The 17187-nt window shown below is 42.5% G+C and overlaps 1 protein-coding gene across 1 annotated transcript; it reads left to right on the forward strand.

Moving 5' to 3' along the window:
* Positions 1–4827: 4827 nt before the first annotated feature.
* On the forward strand, positions 4828–10702 carry LOC128901915 (uncharacterized; the record flags this gene model as incomplete). The annotated part of the gene is given in 4 exon segments (XM_054184060.1): positions 4828–4901; positions 5427–5998; positions 10291–10365; positions 10689–10702. Coding segments are annotated over 4 exon segments (735 nt in total), but the record flags the coding sequence as incomplete, so codon positions are not given.
* Positions 10703–17187: the final 6485 nt, after the last annotated feature.

Raw genomic sequence — 17187 nt, forward strand, 5'->3', positions numbered from 1 at the left:
CCAAAAGCTTGCTAACTGTAAGGAAAGTGAATAGACTGAGGTTCCATAACCATCACAATAATTGGAAGTCTTTAAGAACAGCTAGGTAAAAAATTGCAACAAACTCTCACAGTCCTGCCTTGGGGAAGGTCGGTAGAGTAGATAACTCTTCCAGTCCTCTAAGTGTTATCCTTTCACACAGCCTTCTATCGGTTTTAATTTGCTGTCTTTCTAGAAATCTGACATCACAGATACATGCATACTCTGTCCCTTATACATTGTTTCCCAAGAACTGTGTCATGGTTTTGGCCAAATTGGCCAATGACCGGCGACAGATCACAGAATCACAGAATGCTCTCCCCCCACCTCTCACTCCAAGGTGAGGAGGAGGAGAGATAGACTTATGAGTTTAGAAGGAACTAAACTACTTTAATGAAATATTAATAATAAAATAAAAAGGAAATAATGAAATAGATACAGTACATACAAAACCGTATCAAGCTCCCAGGATGATGTCACCAGCAGGCACTGGGGAAGTCCCAGACTGGTGAAGTAGGGTTTGGTATATTAAAGCTGTAAACTAATTGAAGTAGGGGCTTAATATATTAGAACTGTAAATTAGAATAGGAGCTTAATTTAGGAGACTGGGTGCCTTAAGGCTGTACAAAGAGCAGATGCAACAGTTGTAGTACTAAATGTCAGAACTTATCTCTTGTTTTTTGAGACAGAATGCGTTAGGGCAATATAACCTTGTAGTAGAAGCTTATCTCTCAGAACAAGGGGCCCAGGGTTACTGAGGTATGCAGAGACTAGTCAAAGCTAACACTTTTGATGCGCCAGCAAGAATAAAGAGGTAGAGTAGAGGCCTGCAGTTCACCCAGAAGGTTACAACGATGAAGAGGAGTGGAGGAAGTAAACGACCACCAGATGTCTCTGAAGACCACCGAGAGACTCTAGTGCGCATGCGGGAGTGGGCAGTAACCTGTAATAACGAGTTAATGAATAGGTAATCGTTTCTTGGAAAACTAGTGACTATGCATACATAGTATGTATGTAAACTGTACATCTAAATCAGTCGGTGCGCACATTAGGTGGACCAATCCCCTGTGCGCCCGGCGCTGCAATAAAGAATACCTGCTTAATAGTCACCAAGGCTATTGAGTCTGAACTTCGGCATTTCACGGCATCAGTTCTGGCGACCCAGATGGGACCCTCTCTGCTCGGCTGCAGGACCCGCTGAGAACGGGACTCCCTAGGGTACCCCTGGGAATTTCCCGGAGGGACTCCCCGCCTCAATCGGATCGCTGCAGGAGCAGACAAGGACCATCTACTAAGGTATTCTTTAAATATTCTTTAAATTTTTGGTATATAGGTAAAACGCATTCTGGATTAAGGGACCGGTCAATAGGGGGTTCCCATAAGTCGTAAGAGACGTCTTAGGCAGGGCACCATATACCAGGCTACTAGTGCCTGAGGGTATACATTTGGTATTGGTACAAAACTTGCATAAGTGTTTGTACTTTTGGTTTTGTGCACGCTCACTGTGAGTAGTGTACTCTGGTATTTAGTACGTTGGTACGGACCCGGGGGTAAGCTACGTACTTCTGTAATAACGTACTTTGTGGCGGTACTGATTTATTGGTATTGAACTCGGATATACTCATAAGGAATTGTTTACTGAAAATTGATTTGGATTTGGTACTTATGCGTGTGTGGACTGAGTCGCGACTTGTGTGTGAATGAACTGAGTGAGAGAGACGCGGCATAGCTGCGAAGCGAGTGCGGAGTTCTGATACACGGTTCCATTATCCCGCGAGGGGTGCGGCCGGAGACGAACGAAGCGAGTGCAGGGTCCTAGGACCCGTATCACCTTATTGTTAACTCTGTCATTATTCTGTTACGCACATATTGGCATCCTAACGTGAAAGTGTAAAATGAGAGGATAGCAGAGTGATAATACTGTCAGTTTGTTTGTTCTCGTCTTGCTGTAAAGTAGTTGTGAATAGTGCCTGAAGTGCATTTGAACGTGCCCTCCCTGTTTTTGCGTCAGAGTGTATATGGTGTAGTCGAAAACTGCGGGTAACTTTTGGTTGAGACTTTAGTTGTCCTAAGCGTAACGTGCGGATAGACTGAGATAGGAGAGAAAGGGCTGCTTATATAGTTTATGTACTTTGTGGATTAAAGAATCAAATCAGGAATTAGTAAAATGGGAGGACAACAAAGTGGTGGTATTTTAAAGAAAAGCCCCCTAGGGTGTATTTTAGCACACTGGAAAGAGATAGGGGTGGGATGATAGGGGGGGATAGCTGATGTTGTTTTTACGGAGAGAAGAAAAGTGGGATGAAGTTATGTACGCAGATATGTTTTTTACCTTGCGAAATCACCCGGAACGGCAAAAAGATTGTGGTATTAATATACCGCCGCAAGACCCTCTAGTTTTAGCCCTAGAAAAAGAACAAAGAAAGGAGAGGAGAGATGAAGAGATGTTGCTCAGCATGTAGTATTGGACAAAGATGCCCGAAAGTAACAGACCCCAGAAAGAAAAAGGAGGAGGTAGATGATCTACTCGAGGATATGGGATTCCCTCCTCCACCCGAGGATTTGGGATTCCCTCCTCCACCCGAGGGTTTGTTCCCCTCACACCCGACATCACCATCTGAAGCAGATAACAGTAGTGGGGAGGGGGAAGAAGCTTTTACTCCAATTACGGCATGGACCAGGAGTAAAACCAAGACAGATCCACAAATCATAGCCCCGCTGCGGGAGGTAATGGGGGCAGGAGGACCGGCTAGAGTAAGAATTCCCTTCTCCACCACTGATTTGTATGCTTGGAAAGAAATAGCTAAAGGGTATCAGGATGACTCCTCTGAAGTGGCAAAACGGTTTGAGTTGATAGTCAAAAATCAAGATCCTGATTGGTCAGATGTAGATTTAATCTTGGGAGAGATGACTGAAACAGAAAAACAATTAGTGTTAAAAACAGCTCGAACCCATGTGCAAGCTCAAATTACTGGGGGAACTTTACAGGGACATGTAGACGATCACGTTCCCCTGACTGATCCACATTGGGATCCCAATGATGCACGTGATTATAGAATGTTAAGAAAGTATCGAGAGTGGATTAAATTAGGAATAGAAAATGCCATTCCTAAAGCTGTTAATTGGTCAGCTCTATATGCAATCAAACAAGGGACAATAGAAACCTCTACAGAGTTTCTGGATAAGCTAAGAGAAGCCATGGGAAAGTATATGACTTTAGACTCCTCCTCGGATGTAGGGCGACAGCAATTAGTATCTTTATTTTTAGGACAATCGTCTACCGACATTAGAAAAAAAGCTCCAAAAATTAAAGGAACCTGAAATAAGGGACTTAAAGAAATTACTTGAAGGGGTGCGGAGAGTTTTTCGCAACCGAGAAGATGCTGACACAAAGAAACTGACAAAAGTAATAGCAGCCTTAGAGCAGAAAGGGATGGTAAATAGAGGAGGATTTAGAGGAAGGGGAAGGGAAAGGCCCTTTGGAAACAGAGGAGGAGGGTTAGGAAGAAATCAATGTGCAATTTGACGAGAAATAGGGCATTGGAAAAATGAATGCCCAAACCGCAGAGAAACCCCGCAGGCTTTGATAGCTGAAGCAGAGGCCGACTGATGGGGACCCGGGGCATGTACCCTAGCGGATCCACTGGTTAAAATAAAGCTAGGGAAAGCAGAGAAAGAAGTAGAATTTCTTGTGGATACAGGTGCTTCTTTCTCTGTTTTGAATCAAGAATTGATCCCTATAAGCAAAGATTTTGTGAATGTAATAGGAGCCACTGGCCAACGGGAAAAGGCATTCTTTTTGAAACCGCTCAAATTTAAATTAGGGAAACAAATTGGAATACACCGATTTCTATATTTACCAAAATCACCCAAACCATTATTAGGTCGGGATTTATTAGAGCAATTGGAAGCAGAAATACTCTTTAAACAAGGAACTATGGAATTAAAGGTAAAAGAAGATCAGCTTATTGAAATTTTAAGCCTAGCCCTAACGCACCCTGAAAAGCTTACTGAATCGCCACCAGAACTTGAAGAAATCATTAACCAAGTATACTCAGGGGTTTGGGCTACAGGAACTCCAGGAAGGGTGAAAAATGCCACTCCCATAGTAATAGAGCTTAAGGAGGAAGCAAGCCCAATACGCCAAAAACAATGCCCCCTGAGATTAGAAGATCGTAAAGGAATAGAAGGTCCAATTAATATTTTTTTACAACATGGGCTACTGGTGGAATGTGAATCAGAATATAACGCTCCCATTCTACCAGTAAAGAAACCGGATGGGACTTATCGAGTCGTGCAAGATCCGAGGGCAGCAAATAAAATGATTAAAGATTTGCACCCTGTAGTCGCCAATCCCTACACCTTACTTACCAAGTTGAAAAACAGTCAGGTATGGTTTACCGTACTAGACCTGAAGGATGCGTTCTTTTGTCTGCCTTTGGCCAAAGAAAGTCAAAAGTTATTTGCATTTGAGTGGGAAAGCCCCACCACTGGCAGAAAACCCCAGCTTACCTGGACAGTGTTACCCCAAGGTTTCAAAAACAGTCTGACAATTTTTGGAAATCAATTAGCATGAGAACTTGAGGCCTGGAGGCCTCCCTCCAAAAATGGAACCCTTTTACAATATGTGGATGACTTATTAATAGCAACCGAGACAAAACCTGAATGTACCCAATGGACTGTGAGTTTGTTAAATTTTCTTGGACTAAATGGATATCGAGTCTCTCAACAGAAAGCTCAGATGGTACAACAGCAAGTGACCTACCTGGGATATGAGCTGTCTGGAGGACAACGAGAGTTGGGAACTGAACGGAAGGAAGCCATCTGCAGAACTCCCCTCCCTCAGACGGTAAAAGAACTCAGGACCTTTTTAGGAATGACAGGTTGGTGTCGATTATGGATTTACAATTATGGAATCATAGTAAAACCATCATGAAGAATAATCCCACTCAATTGACCTGGTCCAAGGAAGCTCAAAAGGCATTTGAAACACTTAAAAAGGAACTAATGAAAGCCCCAGCCTTGGGCCTACCTGATGTCACTAAACCCTTCTGGTTGTTTTCCCATGAAAGACAAGGCATAGCTCTAGGAGTCCTAGCTCAGTGGCTAGGACCCTACAGAAGAGCAGTAGCCTATTTCTCTAAGCAGCTTGATGAAGTGAGCAAAGGATGGCCAGGATGTTTACGAGCTGTGGCAGCTGTGGTCTTGAACATTCAGGAAGCCCGGAAATTTACCTTAGGCCAAAAGATCACAGTGTTAGTCTCACACACGGTATCAGCTGTACTTGAACAGAAAGGAAATCACTGGCTTTCCCTGTCCCGGTTTTTGCAATACCAAGCCATTCTGATTGAACCTGATGACGTGAGTACTGAGGTGACTAATGTTACAAATCCAGCTTCTTTCCTCAGTGGGGTGGCATCTGAACCGCTGACACACGATTGCCTAGAAACCATAGAGACTGTGTACTCCAGCAGACCAGATCTGAAAGAAGAACCCCTAGAAGATGCACAGGGCTCCTGGTTCACGGATGGAAGCAACTTCATCCGACGAGGTATCCGAAAGGCTGGGTATGCGGTGACAACAGCAAATAAGGTAATTGAATCCCAGCCCTTACCTGCTGGAACATCAGCTCAAAAGGCTGAAATTATTGCCCTGACTAGGGCCCTAGAATTGGCGAAAGGGAAGAAGATAAACATATGGACGGATTCCAAATATGCCTTCGGGGTTGTCCACGCTCATGGAGCCATTTGGAAGGAATGAGGATTGCTGACCACATAAGGGAAACAGATTAAACATGCGGAAGAAATACTTCACCTATTAGAAGCAATTCAACTGCCAACCAAAGTCGCTGTCATGCACTGTTGCGGACATCTGAAGGGTAACACTGACCAGGAGAAAGGTAACCGATTGGCTGATTATGAGGCTAAACAGGCAGCAGAAAGAGCGCAAAAGATCTTAACGCTAATTCCAGACAATAGAGGTAAGAGTGTGGATGAGCAGGAAAATATTGAATACTCTAGGGCTGATGAACTAATAGAAAAGTTAGGAGGGCAGATTCCTTCAAAAGGGTGGGCCTGCTTGAATGATGGCAGAATTATAGTTCCCGCCAAACAGATATGGGGAACTGTCAAAGAAGAACATAATAAAACACACTGGGGAGCAGATTCCCTGTATAAATTTCTAAATCAGAAATTAGTAGGGAAAAATTTATACACTACAATCCGACAGATAACTCAGCAATGTGAAGTATGTTTGAAAAACAATCCTAATTCTAATACTAGAAATCGAGTACAATTGGGAAGCACTGGAAAGGGAAATATACCAGGAGATCACTGGCAAATCGATTTTTCTGAACTTCCAAGAAGAGGAGGGTACAGATACCTATTGGTACTTACAGATACCTTTTCCAGATGGCCAGAGGCATTTCTGTGTAGAACAAACAAAGCAAGAGAAGTGACTAAGGTACTATTAAATGAAATAACACCTCAATTTGGGGTACCCATGATCGTCTCATCAGACAGAGGTGCTCATTTCTGTGCGCAAGTAGTGCAACAGGTAAGCAAACTATTGGGAATTGATTGGCAATTACATACACCTTATAGACCGCAAGCCAGCGGACAGGTGGAAAAAATGAATCACATGATAAAACAACAAATAGCCAAAATATGTCAAGAAGCAAACCTATATTGGTATCAGGCACTACCTATTGCACTACTCAGGATACGTGTAAAACCCAGAACTAAGGAAAATCTGAGCCCTTTTGAAATATTATATGGGAGGCCATATCAAGCTAAATATCAAGGGGAAGACTTGAATCAGATAGAGAACCAGCATTTGCAAAATTATGTTATATCCTTAGGAAAACAATTGGAAAAGATTAATAAGAATGTTTTGGGAGCTAGGGCTAAGGGGTTGGACCATCCGATCCACCCATTTAGCCCTGGGGATTGGGTTTATATTAAGAATTTTTCAGGTGATCCACTAGAGGAGAAGTGGAATGGACCATTCCAAGTCTTGCTGACCACCTTCACTGCAATCAAGATCAGAGAACAACCAGCCTGGATCCACTACTCCCGTGTGAAGAAGGCTCCAAATAAGCAATGGACTTCTGAACTGGCTGGACCCTTGAAGTTGAGATTACAGAGAAGTTAGAATGAAGCCTTTAAAGGTCTTAGCTTTAAGTGTCAGCATTGTAAATATTGTAGCTTGGGATGAAAATGTACATTATGCAACCATAATGGCAATAGTAAATGCAACCCAAGCAAAAGACTGGTGGGTATGCACAGCATTACCCAAAGGAAACATGAGACTACCCTTTTTTGGACTGGCCTCAACTCGTTGGAATTATGATAACGACACTTGGCCTGAGTTCTGGAAACGGTCAGATGGTGGTTACTGCCAATATGACGATACGAGCAGGGAAGAAGGTCCGAAATTTGATTTGCAATTGCTAAAAGATGAAAATACTCAGTTTCTAGTGAGCAACAATAATTGCAGTTGGAAACAAAGATCCCAGAACTGCCTATGCCCACCCCCTCCTTTTAACATATACAACTGTACTTGTAATGATGGGTGGAACAATTTTTGGAGAAATAAGACTACCATAAACGTAGGTGAATGGAACTTTACGGGTTTAAATATAACATACATTGATTTTTGCAACAGCACCCAACTTCGGAGCTACGAACCCGAAGGTTTAGATCCAGCTAGAAACAACTCCCCTTATGGGTGGCGCAGTGTAGGGAGTTTCTATGGAGCCAACGTGACAGCGACATACGGGCCCTGTAAATTGCCTCATGGATATTGGTGGCTGTCTGGAGATGGTATTAGTAGAAAACAGCTTCCTGCAGGATGGAAGGGAATGTGCACCATAGGGTACTTAACTTCACAAAATAAATTGCATAATCAGTCACAAATTCCCCAAGGAATACTGAGATCCCTGCTAAGAAAAATAAAAATGAAAAGGGAAGAAAATCCCCTTGTTATCCGCAATACTCGTTATCATAGTTTTATACCGTGGTTCATACCTTCGCTTGGGGCCTCAGAATTAGAAAAGGCAATAGTCAACATATCAGCAACTATCGATAAAATCGTCAACTCTACTGCAGATGCAATTAAAGGATTACAAATAGAAGTAAACTCATTATCAAAAGTGGTGTTTTGCAGAATCGAATGGTCTTAGACTTGTTGACGATAAAAGGAGGAGGAGTATGTGCAGTGATTAATCAAAGCTGTTGCACATATATAAATCAAGAAGGGAGAATCGAAGAAGATCTAGAGAAAATATGGGAGAAAAACAAAATCCTATACGAAGTTAGCAAGGATAACGCTAGTTGGGGATTTGAAGAACTGTGGAACAAACTGACCTCATGGCTGCCTAATTGGAACTGGCTTAAGCAACTGTTTGTGGGCATTATTACTCTAATTATTTTAGGGATAATCGTTTGCATGCTACTTAGGTGCTTTTTGTGGTGCCATCGAGATTCTGAAGAAAATTATAGCCATTGGAAACGGCACAGAATTAGACATCAGGTAGAAACAGGGAATTATTTTGCTTGGACTCTTCAGAAAGATGGAGTGTTATAGAATTTGCAGGAGAGACACTGCACAACTAATCATCTCAAGCAAAGCAGTTACCTCCACTTTCAGGTATGGGGAGAGAAAGTTAAACTGTTTACAGTATAAATGTAAATGTAAGCAACAACGGCTCATTTATTTACAAAAACATCAGGCTATCTGTTAGTTTTCCCAGTTAATCTTCTGCTGCACAGTATCATACGAAATCAGTCTCACCCCTAGAGGTTTGTCAAGCACAGATTATTTGGTCTTCCACATGCACAATGGGTCTGAATTTGTCTTGTACACACCAGTGTAACGTACAAGGCAGCATCACCCAGTCACAGGCTCAGTTCAGGTTTTCCAGTTCTAGTGCCACCTGGATCTTAGCATACCTTAGCTATCATAGCAGTAGGTATGAAGGCACTTCTTAAAAAGATTTTAAAAGTCAGTTTGCGTGAACTGTTTGCAGTCTATAAATTGGGCATTTGAATCTTAGACCCTAGCCCAGGATTTTATGAAGTAGTTGCACATGGAAGTTCACAGTACAGATTTTACAGCAAATGCTAAGGCTGTAACGTTTGCTTGCTCAGCAGGAAGATGTGCTTCACTGAGGAACTAGAGGCTTTGTGCACCCCAGGTGCCACCAGTTAATGATTCCTTAGAAAGGCCTGGAGATCCACAGTTGGATCTGGGGCCTCAGCATGGACAGACAGGTCCTCAAAGTTATTTTTGTGGTCTTTTCCCACAACATTTGTTTGGAAGCAGACAAAGCAGTGTAGTCAGGCACTGCCCCATTCCCACCCTATATATACCTGCAGACCTAGACATTTAAGGTCAATAGTTGGTGGAAGGGAAGGATGAAGGAGCAACTCAGTGAAGCAAGTGTTGTGTAAGAAGAATGGAGTCATGCCTCACTGTGGCCTTTCCTCTTACAACCCTGTTTCCTCTATGCAAAGCCCATTTCCCTAAATACAAACCATAAAAAAATGAGCACAAGGAGGTGTATGAAGTCTCTATGCAGGCAGATACTGCCTACATAAAATAAGCATTTTCATAAACAAATAAGAACATCCCTCATCGAAGATATGTATTAAGATCATCCATATTTGTGACTGGGATGCCTGTTATCAGATCCAGAGAACAGTTACCATGCCTTATAACGTGACATAGTGCATGCCTTCTTCTGTAGAGCTCCTTGCCCAAAATGCTCTGTTATAAAAAGCATTGCTAATTTTAATAAATCATCCTTGGTTTCTCATAGTACAACATATATGGCAACTCCTGTGAGCCTTTATACTTTAGGGAACAGCATTTGCCAAGGGAGGGGCAAGAGCCTGTACTATCTCAGCTGCAGCTAACAGTTCTACCACTGGATCAAGATTGTTTGTCAGAATAGCTGCTATGAGTTAGGCAAGACAACTGTTAGTTATCACTGCACAGCCCCTAAGCTCTTATTTTAGAGATGGAATGGATAAATTCTTATAGATTGAGAATGCCTTTTTCTGCTGCAGAAGGATCTGCATGGCTGGACTCCAAATGCAGGCAGAGGCATACTGACAGAGCCCCATGCTAACAGAGCTCTTGGTGAGATCAGAACCTCCCAGCAGAAGCAAGAGGAAAGACAAAACCCTGCCTCCCTCTCCAGAGCTGTTTGTTGCATTTCTAACTCAATGTCAAAGCTAAGCTTCAACTGCTTCCCCCCCCCCCCCCCAGGTGCAAACAAGGAGAAGAAGAGCAAGAGAGTCAACTCTGGACAGACTCCTCCTTCCCTCAGATCTCAGGACAGAGGTATTTTGAGGCTCCTAATCACTGGGGTAGGTGGTATAACCTATACAGGATTGCAAACCTGTGGATTTTGCTTGAGGTAAGAGTGCATGGGGTTGTGAAGATTGCACCCCTAGCAGGCTCCAAACAGGACAGAAGCCCTAGGATACCATAGCAACAAGGCAGCTCAAAATGGTAAAGAAAACAAGAGCAGAACTGAGATGTTACATTAGGATTACTCACCAGGTGTGCATTGGCCATCAATTATTGCAACAGAACAAATAAGGCATGCAAATATTTTGACTATCATCTCATTGGCCTCTATGTTGTTTTTCTTTGCTTTGCAGAAAGCATTGGATGAAGATTTAAGGCTCAATCATATTTCAAAAAAAGAACTGCTAAATTGGTTGGGTTTGTTTATAGCCTGCATATTTCGGGGGGGGGGGGGGGGGGGGGGGGGGCAACAAAACCTCTGGGACTAGCATAAGTCATAAATTCATCCCACCGGAATGTAGACAACTAAAGTGGGTTCAACTTTATTCAGCACTTAGAGCATCTGAGCTGTTGTTCTACCACCAAATCATCTGGTTAAAAGCAAATAAAAGTGACATCGTAGGGTTTAATATTGTCAAGTCAGTCATTTGTACTAAGGCAGCTGCTGTCACATTTGTGTTTTCTGGTTTTGTTTTCTGGCTGCTTACTCCACTGCTTGGAATAGAAGTTCTCCAGAAGTTAAATCTCCATTAATGTATTGGTTGGCTAGCTCTCATCCCAACAGCAAAACTAACATCGACAGAGGACTATAAAAATATGGCAGTTAGAATACTTTCCAACCAACACACAGGCAGAAAAGGAAGATGAAGCACTGTAGTCCTTTTTCTGACCATCACTGCATTTAAAATATTATAAAATTAGTAATGGAAACAGAACTGAAGATCCTGGTAGATCTTTAGACGCAAACTGAAACATCAGAGTAGAAAAGTAAATGGGCACTCCACTTTTTAAGTTAACAGCAACTGGCAGTGCTCCTGTAATTAGCATTTTCTCAACAGCAAACATTCACACAACTTGCAGTTTAAGTGAGCTGGCAAAGCAAAATTGGAAAAAATTCAGAGTTTAAGAACTTCTGTGTGTAGAACTCCCCTTCTGTTAACAACTGGACTGTTTCTGAATTGCATAAAATATTCAGGTGTCTTTTAAAGTTATAATAGAATAAATACTCTATTATGATTGGTACATTCCTTTCTCAATCTAGGTACACAATAATTTAATATATTTAATATTTAGTTAAGTTTTAGTAGATGCTTTGGCAGTCAAATTCTTATATATTCTCTATTTCTACAGAAGTATTTATTTATGTTTTTGGAAAAAAATATCTGGATACTACTTACAAGAATTATATGCTGTACAAAACAGCAGTCCAAATCATCACTGCAAACTGTAAAAGACAAAGTTAATAAAAGAGTATAAAAAGGAACACATTTGTTAGAAGATATCCAACATTCACAGGAAGGAAGAAGATACATCTGCACCATGATTTTTTCTTTTCTTGCCAATGAAGCTAGAGAAAGATTGTCAGTTATTTGAAAAGCATTTCACTTATTCCAGTTTATGCAACAACTGTATATCCTACACTCTACACATCAGTGTTACAAAGTTTTGGAACAAATTAATTTCCTTGGGCAATGCTTGTTCGTGACAATTAAAAAAGGTAAAAAAGTCTTCAATCATTTGTTTAGTCTGACTAAAAAGTTAGTAACTGGTACATTATGATAAGCGGGCAAAAAGAAAAGAGGAAAACCACAGAAGGACCTTTTGAGTGTACACAGCGAGAACTGTCTGGTTGGGCAACAGAGTGGAGCAATAAGAGTCCACAAGTACAGACAGACACAAAACCAACAGGAGACCATCTTAATCCAGAAGAAGGACCAGGTTCCGGTGAAGAAGTTTTCAATCTGAGGACTTTCATAACTGTTAAAGAAAAAAAAAAAAGAAAAAAAACCACCAAACCCAATAAACTTAGTATTCATATCTCAGACTGCAGTATCCTCTGGTTTAACAAGTGGGTCACAGACTTCAACTAGGTTAACCCAGACATGAAGCAGGGGAGAGCAGCTCTTTGTAGAGCAAGAATTTGCTCAAGTATTGCCTGGGAAGACTTGCAACCTCTCTTCCAGACTCTTACTTAAGGAGAAGAGACACACTAATTGCAAAAGTTACCATTCACCTCTCCCCTCTCAATGCACAGAGACATTAATTTCTCAGGTTTAAAGAAACACACTTACTGGTGTGGTGTATGAGGGCACGGACTCCAGCTGTGATAAGCACGAAATCCTTTATTGCTTCTCAAGCCTCGGCTTTTATACCCGAGCTCTAAAACTTTCCATGCACCTGCTAGGCAAGTAAACACATATTTCAGATCACTAACCCAGCCGCCTTATTCAGTTCCCACCAAGATAAGCACACGAAGCTGTTTTCTTGTTCCATGTTTATATTGGACCAGTTCCTCTTCATTCCATCCGTATCGACATCTGTGTTCCTGTTTCTGTGTGCTCTGCTCACTGTGTCTTTGGCCGTATGCAGGCCTCTGCTCGTAGATCTGCCACATACTGGAACCAATGAGTTACTGTCGTTATCACATAGAGCAAAGCCAAGAAGAAAACAAAGTGGAAGTAGGCCTAACTGTATACTGTGCCTTTCTTCTCATCATAAATCACAGTCTGGCCTCTGTGGAATAAATATTAAATTGGCTAAAAATACAAAAGTACAGCATTGTTCACACATTAAGGAAAAGTATAAAATCAAGAGGCTTCTGAGGTAGCTGGCATGAAGAATACATCATCTGTGGTTCCCTGATAAGGATCCTTGTGAAGCTACATGAGGTACGGGACGGGATGCAATTATTCCACGGCTTTACCTTATGATGTATAGTGGATACAGGAATGGGATGATACCATGAAACAGATAAGCTGCCAATTAGCTGCCCGCTCGATACTCAGAGCCAACATTTTGTCAACTTTTGATGAAATGCTGTCCTTTGTGCGAACTTTGCTCATTATAATGTCATTATAATACCAAAACACACCTCCATCCCGAAGGCTACCCGCCTCCAAGGTGCGACCACTCCTTCTTGAGTCTGCGCCCTGAATTTCTCATAAACTATACCTTTAATTGTGAAGCGAGAAAAATTTACACCGATCATGATAAAAGTATGTATGACTAAAGTCACTCAAACGCCACCTTGAAGATAACACATAGTATAAAAATAGCCCGAGAGAGGGAGGATACCCAGGGAAGACACCATCGCAAAGAATTACATCACTGACTTCTGGGGTCAGTCGACGGGCTGAGCCTCTCTTCCCCCCCATAGGGACGCCTTTGGGTAAGACTTCGATTATACCGAGTGCTTCCTCAGGAAACTTAGAAATTTCTCTAGAGACTCTCTTTTCTACATTTAGAGCCAGGCTGTATCGTTTATAACTTTGTCGCGCGTTTTGTATATGTAACAATACTGTCATTTGCACGTGCTTTGCAGACAGTGTATTTATCACCGGCAATCCTAAGAACCTATATACCTGTTGTTTAAATAAACTGCACTTTTTATAAGTAGCTAGTCGTTTCGGTTTCTCACTGAACGCGACCAAAGACTCGAGAGCGGCCGTGCTAGTTCATGAGCACGACTAGACTGAAGGTGCAGTCCACTATTAGTGTATCCAAATCGTAATAGTTTAATACATATTAAACGCGACTGGACTGATAGTGCTGAATTTGGCATCCCTCAGAATTTAAACCTAGCCGCACCTAGCCTCCCACCTCGGTGAGGAGTGTTAGAACGCAAGGGGGTTTATCTTCTGCCAAAACCGCTTTGCCCCTTTTCACGCAACAGCCTCCCCTTTTTTTAATGTGCTCTTCACCATCAGCTGTAAGAGACAGGAAACAAGAAAGCTTTTGCAAAGTTAGTGAGAACTGAGAACAGCAGCTGGCTTCACAAAGAACAGAGCAAAACATCTTCTATGGTGTGATTTAGCAAAGCATGATACAGAGCAACATTTCCTTGCCCTCAGGGCATGGACCTAAGCCTTTACTAAAATAAATGGGACTGCCACAGAAATCCTGCCCTGTATCAGCTTCCTGGTCTAGTGGCTATTTTTTGAGCATTTGGGCCATTTAAATTGCTCTACCTGTAGGATATTCTTCTTGCAAGTCCAAGATGATATCCCTGATTGTACCAGGTTTGCAAACAGGACACTCCCTTCCTGAACTCACTCCTGAATTGGAGTCCCTGCAGAACTGCTGAGCCAAATTATTAACTAGCCTGTTGTTTTAAAGTGGTATTGTTACATCTCTTACTTCTCACCCTAGCCTAACTTTGAGCACTTCAGCTGCTTCAGTTTGATATGCCACAAAACGAGGATACAAGAAGCTCTATCTGCAGTGGTGTCCTTACTCTCTTTGCTTTGGTCTGAAACCCACAAGCAAGGTAAATTGTGCAGTGAAAACATACTTACCATCTCTGTCAGGCACATAGCAAAAGCAGCAATGAGCTACAGTAAGGGTAAGAGTCTGTCCTACAGCAAAGCAGCAAAACAGTTGGTGAAGAAGGTCTGTTATGTCTATGTTACAGATGCTAATTTAGAAAAGTCTGGTTTGTATTTCCAACCAGCACAAAATTCAAATTAGGATTTGCCAAGTAGTTCATAACAGCAGTTTCTAAGCTTTGGAAAACCTATTCAGTAAGATTTGGAGCAAATTAACCGTTTAAGAAGAAGCTGCTGCAAAGGAGAAGCCGCTGCCTGAGCATTCACACACCATTCAAGGAGTCTTTAACTGCTAGGACCAGGGTCCCTTCACAGCTGGCGACCCCAGTGGGCCGACGGGTGCCCCTTTCAACTCCTCACACACACTTACTCTCGGGAGCACTCCCTACTTCTTCAGGCTCAACCCACAGCACAGTCTCAGGTGTCAGATTTTATAAAAATAAGTAATTTAATTGAAAGGTACAGCAGCAAGGTCAGCCTGGGCTGGGTGCCTGTAACCATTTCTTTTCTAAAGATTCCAATGTACAAACCGGAGCTCACACAAAGGAAAAAAAAAAGGTTAACTCTGCTTTATTGTGAAGCCTTGCTACAGAGAAAAAAAAAAAAGCAGTGAATTCAGCTTTATTGCGAAGCCTTGATAAGCACTTCCCAAATGTCCCAAAAGTTACTTCAGAGAGTCTTACCAACCCCACAGACTGTAGTAGCACCGCTGAGCAGCAGGATAACGACGAGCTACATCGGTACGGCAGTGGGAAGGCAAGGCACAGCGCTTGTTCAGGGTGTCCCCTGTATCTTCAAAGTGTGCTCATGTCTCTCTCTCCCTCTCCAGCCCAAGACAGCCCCCTTATATCCTGCACCAGATTGAGTGGAGAAGTACAGGCTAGAGTCGCTGCACGTGTGGCCAGCGCATGCAGCGAGCCTCACCAGACTCATGATCCAGCTTTGCTAACAGCGGCTGTCTGATACGTGACTACATTGTTGTACTCCCTTCTTGTTATCGTCTTCTTTGAAGGTCAGGTTCTCATGGATATGCGCATAGTTTTTGCAGCAACAGTACTGAGGTCCTTTTTCTCGGCACGTATACTGGGTTTGGTTCAACTAGTAATTTTCCGTTGTGTCTCACTCAGACCATCCTCTATTATCCCTTACACAAGCGGGTCCAGTGGAGGGCTACAAAGATGATCAGAGGGCTGGAGCACCTCTGCTATGAGGACAGGCTGAGAGAGTTGGGGTTGTTCAGCCTGGAGAAGAGACCAAGGAGACCTTATAGCAGCCTTCCAGTACCTAAAGGTGGCCTACACCGTTGTCGGGCCTGTGATGGTGACTATACTCTTGCTACGCTCCGTAATACTGCTTCTCTTTTCTGCCTTTCCTCTACTTCTGCCTTTCCTCTATCGCTTGTCTTAGTGACTTTTGCTGGGGAATAACAATAAACCTGCAAACCTGCAGTGAGCGGCATCTGACCTCATTTGCATCTTAATTTCACACCTGGAATCATTGCAAACCTCTCCCGGGCCTGATGTAGTTGGACCAGGACATAAAAAATATTCGTTCTTTACATGATCAACTAAAAATTGAAATATTAAAGATTCAAGACTTAATGAACCACAATGCATTTGAAACATTGCAAAAGGAAACAGTCGCAGAAGGCAAAGGCAGTGCCGTGGTTTCAGTTGGGATAGAGTTAACTTTTTTACTAGCAGCTGCTATAGTGCTATGTTTTGGATTTGGGATGAAGACAGTGTTAGCAAAACACTGATGTTCAAACACAAGATGATCAGAGGGCTGGAGCACCTCTCCTATGAAGACAGGCTGAGAGAGTTGGCCTGGAGATGAGAAGGCTTATAGCTTTATATAAGAAAAGACCTTATATGAGAGAAGACCTTATAGCAGCCTTCCAGTGCTTCAAGAGGGCCTACAGGAAAGATGGAGACAAACTTTTTATCAGGGAGTGTAGTAATCACAGAATCATAGAATGTGTTGGGTTGGAAGGGACCTATAAAGGTCATCTAGTCCAACCCCCCTGCAATAAGCAGGGACATCTTTAATAGGATGAGGGGTAGCAGTTTTAAACTGCAAAAAGGTAGATTTAGATTAGATATTAGGAAGAAATTCTTTACTGTCAGGGTGATGAGACACTGGAACAGGTTTCCCAGAGAAGTTGTGGATGCCCCATCCCTGGAAGTGTTCAAGGCCAGGTTGGATGGGGCTTTGAGTACCCTGGTCTAGTGGAAGGTGTCCCTGACTATGGCAGGGGGATTGGAATTAGATGATCTTTAAGGTCCCTTCCAACCTAAAGCATTCTATG

The sequence above is a fragment of the Rissa tridactyla genome, chromosome W, assembly GCF_028500815.1.
Source record: "Rissa tridactyla isolate bRisTri1 chromosome W, bRisTri1.patW.cur.20221130, whole genome shotgun sequence".
In the NCBI taxonomy this organism is placed as follows: domain Eukaryota; kingdom Metazoa; phylum Chordata; class Aves; order Charadriiformes; family Laridae; genus Rissa; species Rissa tridactyla.